This window comes from Belonocnema kinseyi, chromosome 9 (genome assembly GCF_010883055.1).
Source record: "Belonocnema kinseyi isolate 2016_QV_RU_SX_M_011 chromosome 9, B_treatae_v1, whole genome shotgun sequence".
NCBI lineage: Eukaryota > Metazoa > Arthropoda > Insecta > Hymenoptera > Cynipidae > Belonocnema > Belonocnema kinseyi.
Genome location: NC_046665.1, coordinates 124,191,390 through 124,196,920, shown reverse-complemented (window position 1 = coordinate 124,196,920; position 5,531 = coordinate 124,191,390). Strand labels below are relative to the sequence as shown.

Genomic DNA, 5,531 nt, shown 5'->3' with positions numbered 1-5,531 from the left:
AATAGAGAAAAAAGTTGATTCCATCGGGGAAACCATGTCATTCCATATAGAAATACGCGAGACATCGGGTGAAGGAGGGACGGCGTTTGATTGAGAGAGATTCACTGACATACCCGTTGAGTCTTGAAGGCGGATCACTGAAGAAGAGTTCATGGACAAGCCACGAGCCGAGTTGAGCCACAGTCCATGAAAGATATTGCAGAAGGGTCCATAGGATGTAGAGATGGTAAAGGCACTGGTGTCGCCACTTGCAAGGCTTCATCAGGGATAGAAAAGATATTTCGTCAAGATTGGATAGAGTTGGCTACCTCACTAAGTTGGCTGGAAAGGAAGGCATCAAGGTCGAAGGAGTTAGTCAAATCAGGGATTTTTACAGGCTTAGATGAAGCGTTTGATGCGTGACGAATCCATACTGCTTTACTAAAGATCCAAGCTTTAGCGTGAAGTTTTCCAGAAACCAATTTAGCCTTGACAACCTTGAGTAACTTGTAAAGGTCTTGAGGATGGTTATAGTTGATGTGTACCGGGCCGTCAGCCAGGTTAGAATCGACATCGTGGACCATTAGAGATTTTTTGTTCTTAATTTTAGCTGCGACCAAGTCAACTCGAAGTTTAGTGATGTTGAACCTGACGATTATTGGATTAGGAATGGTTCTGTTTCCCACTGGGACTCTAAATGCATCCTCGATATTGGTTTTGTTGGCCTTCGACTTGACAAGCCTGCAGATCGATTCGACGAGGTCTGGAAGCTTTTCATGAGGGGACACCGGAATACCCGTAATAATTACCTCCCTGTCACGGTCTGCCTCTTCCAGGCTTCTAATACGCTTTTCGTATGTGTTCTTAAGACTGATGAGTTCCTCCTTGCATTCTTGATAGTTCTTGAAGTGTTGCATACTTGAGGATTGCAGTTCGGCGACTTGAGACTTTACAGATTCGAATTGTTCAAGATGTCGTAAAGATGTCAAGATGTCAATGGTAAAGATGTCGTAAAGATGTCGTAAAGATGTCGTAACGATGTCGTGAAGACGTCGCCAAAATTTGTGGCCACTGGGATGAGTTTTTATAATATTTCAGTGTATTTCAAAGAATTTATTCACGACAAGTGAGGTATTTTGTAGGGTTTCAAGGATTTGAAGATTTTTTTAATTACATTTTTTATAATTGGTCGTTTAAAAAATGTAAAGGGATTTGAAGAGATTTTCAAATTTTTTTGGAATTTTATTTGGAATTCGTCCTGAATTCTTTTAAATTCTTTTGAATTCTTCTAAATTCGTTAAATGTTACTCTATTCATAGAGTTTAAACCCTTTTTTTAATTCATCTTGAAGTTTTGTAAACTCACCTTAAATTCTTAGGCATTTCATCAAATTCTTTTGAATGCCCTTTTAATTTTTCTAAACTCATTTTAGATTTACTGAATTCAATTAATTTTTTCATATTTTGCAGGGTTTTCAATTCACTTAATACTTTTTAATTTCAGCTTGTTTTTTTATGAATTTTATCGAATTCTTCTCATTCCCCTTAAATTATTCTTAATTTACTTAAATTTTGCTGAAAGAAATGGATGTCTTAAAAAGAAAATTTGTTTAATTAATTTAAATTCTTTTGAATTTTTTTAAATTCACTTAAATTCTTCTAAATTTACTTAATTCTACTCCAGTCAATGGATTTTTTTTTATATTTTGATATTTTAAAAATGTTTTCAATAACTTAATTGCTTTTTAAATGCAGCTTGATTTTGATGCATTTCATCAAATTCGTCTAAATTGACTCAAATGTTACTGAAATGAATGGATTAAAAAAAATCCTATTTATGAAGATCCTTTTGAATTTTTGATCGTCATTAGTCAGTCTTTTAGTTAATTTTTGAAATTCAGCCTAAATTCATTTAAATTTTCTGAAAATTAATTTGAAAACAAGTATAATGAAAATTCCCTTTTCCTCTTAAATTTTAAGATAAATTTCATGAAAATAACTATGATAAAAAGCACTTTTTCAAATGGATTCATTAGAATTAATTAAATTTGTTTGCAATGTATAATTTTCGTTCATTTTTTCAAACTTGAAATATGTTTAAACTAGAATTTTTTTTTAATTTTGCAAAATGAAAAAAAATGGTCCAATAATCTTTCAAAGAGAACTTTAAATTTTTCTAGCAATGTAGAAAATTTCGTTTGATTCTCTAAAAACTTTTCCAAATTCATAAAAAGCTTCTTTTTAACAAAATTGTAACAAATCTACATTTTTCTCAAAATTTCTATAATTTTCAAATTGACCATTTTTTGAATCTTTTTAAGATATTTAAACGTTCTAAATGTTTTTCCTTTTTAAAAGTCTCCAAAAAATTATTTTTCGTAAATTTTTTGGAAATAACTTTAAATCTTTTTGAACATTACCCTAAAGTTAATTTTTCAATATAAAAAATCATTTAAAATTTGTATGGAAATCTGAAGAACATTTTTTTTTTCATTTTCTTGAAATCTTTCGTAGTTTTATTAGAACTTTTTGTAATTTTATAATTGTAATTCAATTTTCTTTTAGATCCACTTTTAAAAAAATCTTCATACGATTTCATTGATCTCTTAAAACCTTTAAAAATTCTTAAAAGGCTTCTAATTTTTTATTCAAAATCTTCAAAATGTACATTTCATTTTAAACTTTTCGGAATCTTCTCAAGATTTCAATTACTTTCGATTCTTTGCAAAACGACTGAAACTTCTACAAATACAAAAATAAAAATTTTTAATCTTAAAAAGTTAATATCAAATTATAAAAATTTAAAAAATTTCACCTTCAAAAAGATTCATTCTCTTACATTACAGATACCGACAACTGTAAAATAATTTATATCTTCGATTAAAATAATTATGGCCAATAATTCAAATTCTAAATACCCTTATAGGCGAAAGCATAATTATTTTGTCTATTTTGTTGAAAATTTGTCTTTTTTAGTTGAAAATTCACGTGTTCTGTTAAAAATTTGTCTTTTTGATAAAAAATTAATTTTCTTGTTAAAAATTTCACTTTTTTTTGAAAAATTTATGTATTTGAGAAAATTCCTATTTGGTAGGAAATCCTTTTTCTTTTTTTGTTAAAAAACTATATTCGATTTAAATTAAAAAATATTTTTTGTTAAAAACATCAACTATTACAATAGATGAATTCATCAACTAAAGATATAAATTTTCGACCAAAAAGAGGAATTTGAACTAAAATTATCAATTTTTTCAAAAAAAAAAAGAATTTTTAACAAATTGATTGAACTTCTAACCAAAAAGATAGTTTAAAAAAAATTGTTTACCAAATGTATGAATTTTCAACCCGAAAGTTAAAGTTTATATCCAGAATGACACATTTCCAATGCAAATTATAAATCTTTACCCCAAAAACTGAATTTTTAACCAAATAATTCAACTTGTAACAAAAAAGGTAAAATAAAAATCAAAGAGATTAATTTTCTACCAAAAAAGGTCGAGTTTTTAACTGAAATCAAGGTATATTTTATACTTTAAACCAACGGTGAAGTAGTAAATTTTCAGTAAAAAAAAAATCAATCGATAATGACGAATTTTTAACGAAATAGTTCAATTTATACTAAAAAATATAAATTAAAAAAAATGTCTTATAAATCTTCAAGACAAAAGGTTAATTTTGAACCCAATAAATGATTTCATGAACTGAAAAGATAAATTTTCGACCAAAAAGATTAGTTTGAACGAAAATTATCCATTTTTTCTATAAAAAAATGAACTTTTAACAAATTATTTGAACTTCTAAACAAAAAGATAATTTTTTACAAAAAAAAAATGAATCTAATCAAATGTATGAATTTTCAATCAGAAAGAACAATTTTCTACCCAAAAAGACACATTTTTAATGAAAATTATAAATATTTACCCCAAAAACTCATTTTTTTAATCAATTAATTCCACATCTAACAAAAAAGGGTGAAATAAAAATCAAAGAGATAAATTTTCTAGCCAAAAAGGTCGAATCTTCAACAAAATATATAAATTTTCTTTCAGAAGGATTAATTTTCTACTAAGATTATGAATATTTTCCCCAAAAAATTAATTTTTAACCAAATAATTGAATTTATGACCATAAAGATGATTTTTCAGTCATCAAGATTATTTTTCTACCAAAAAGACGATTTTTCAACCAAGAACATTAATTTTCTAGAAATACTCAAATTCTTTACCAAATGGTTGAATTTTTAACTAAAAAATTATTACTTTTCAACGAAAATTTGAATATGTTGATTTTTAGTTATACAAATTATTTGCAACCAACAAACGATTTTATTATCAAGAATGTAAATGTAAATCTTAAATTAAACATTAAATAGTTAAACATGCAGTTAAAAAAATGTTTTCAAGCATACAGGTCGAATTTTCAATAATATAAATCAATTTTCAACCAAAAAAATACATTTTTATTAAAAATGATTAATCTTTTGCCTAACAAAATGAATTTTTAACGAAGAACAATAATAATTTCCTACCAAAAAAAATAATTTTCCACACCATACATAAATTTTTAACGAAATAGTTGATATTTTCAACGATAAAAGATTACTTTTTAACCAAATGTCGAATAATTAAACTGACATTAAAAAAAAAAATTTCAATCGTCAAAGATCGAGTTTTTAACCAAATATTGTAATCGAAAAGTTTAATTTTCGGCCTGAAAACACTAATTTGAACAATGTATGAATGTTCAGCTAAAAACGAAATTTTCAATGAAAAAAAAATTTAATTTTCAAACCAAAAAAATAATTTTTACCAAAAAAAGTTAAGTTTTTAAGCAAAATAAATAAATTAAATACCAAAAAGATGTATTTTTAACCAACACAAAATGGAATAGTTTTTTTTTTCTAAATAATTCTATTTTCATGTTTCATTCTAGTTTCATATACTTCTAAATTAAGTTTTGAAAATTGGGCAATCTTATTAGAAAAATTTGGAAATTGTATAATTTCTAATTTAAGAGTTACAAAATAAGACAATTTTATTTTAAATATAATAATCGCTAATTTCAATGATTTAAAATTATAAGAAAATTTCGAAAATAGAACAAGTTAAAAACGTTAAAAATGAAATATTTTAAGATTAGAATATTGAAAATTCGCAACAACTTTCTTCTGAAGATTATCCTTTTAATTCTAAATTTTATTATTTGGTTGAAGATTTTATAATATTCTTCAAAAAACATCAATTTTGTTTATAAATTGTTTACACTTTTTATTTTGTTGCTTTAAAAGTGAACTGGAATCTTGTTTGGATGAAAATTTAACAATTTTTTTAAAATTGGTCTTTTTGATTTTCAAATTCACCTGCTTTAGCAGAAATTACATCTTTCTTGGATAAAAATACAAAAAAAAAAAGCATAAAATATTTTCCGGATAAAAATTCAACTATTTTTAAAAATTTGTAAATAAATAAATTTCTAACTTGGAATAGGGAATTTTTAGAAATAAATGTGATTGTGACTTTGGAGCAGAAAATTTCCGTAAAATAATGTATATAA

The 5,531-nt window shown here is 25.6% G+C and overlaps 1 protein-coding gene across 1 annotated transcript in view; it reads right to left on the bottom strand.

Annotated features, from left to right (window-relative positions):
• The window catches only part of LOC117180729, a 1,884-nt gene extending 1,622 nt beyond the window's left edge, over nucleotides 1-262 (bottom strand). Inside the window, exon 1 of the mRNA XM_033373217.1 lies at nucleotides 114-262. Within this exon, the coding sequence (XP_033229108.1) occupies nucleotides 114-262 (149 nt within the window). The remainder of the gene's footprint in view (nucleotides 1-113) is intronic.
• Nucleotides 263-5,531: the final 5,269 nt, after the last annotated feature.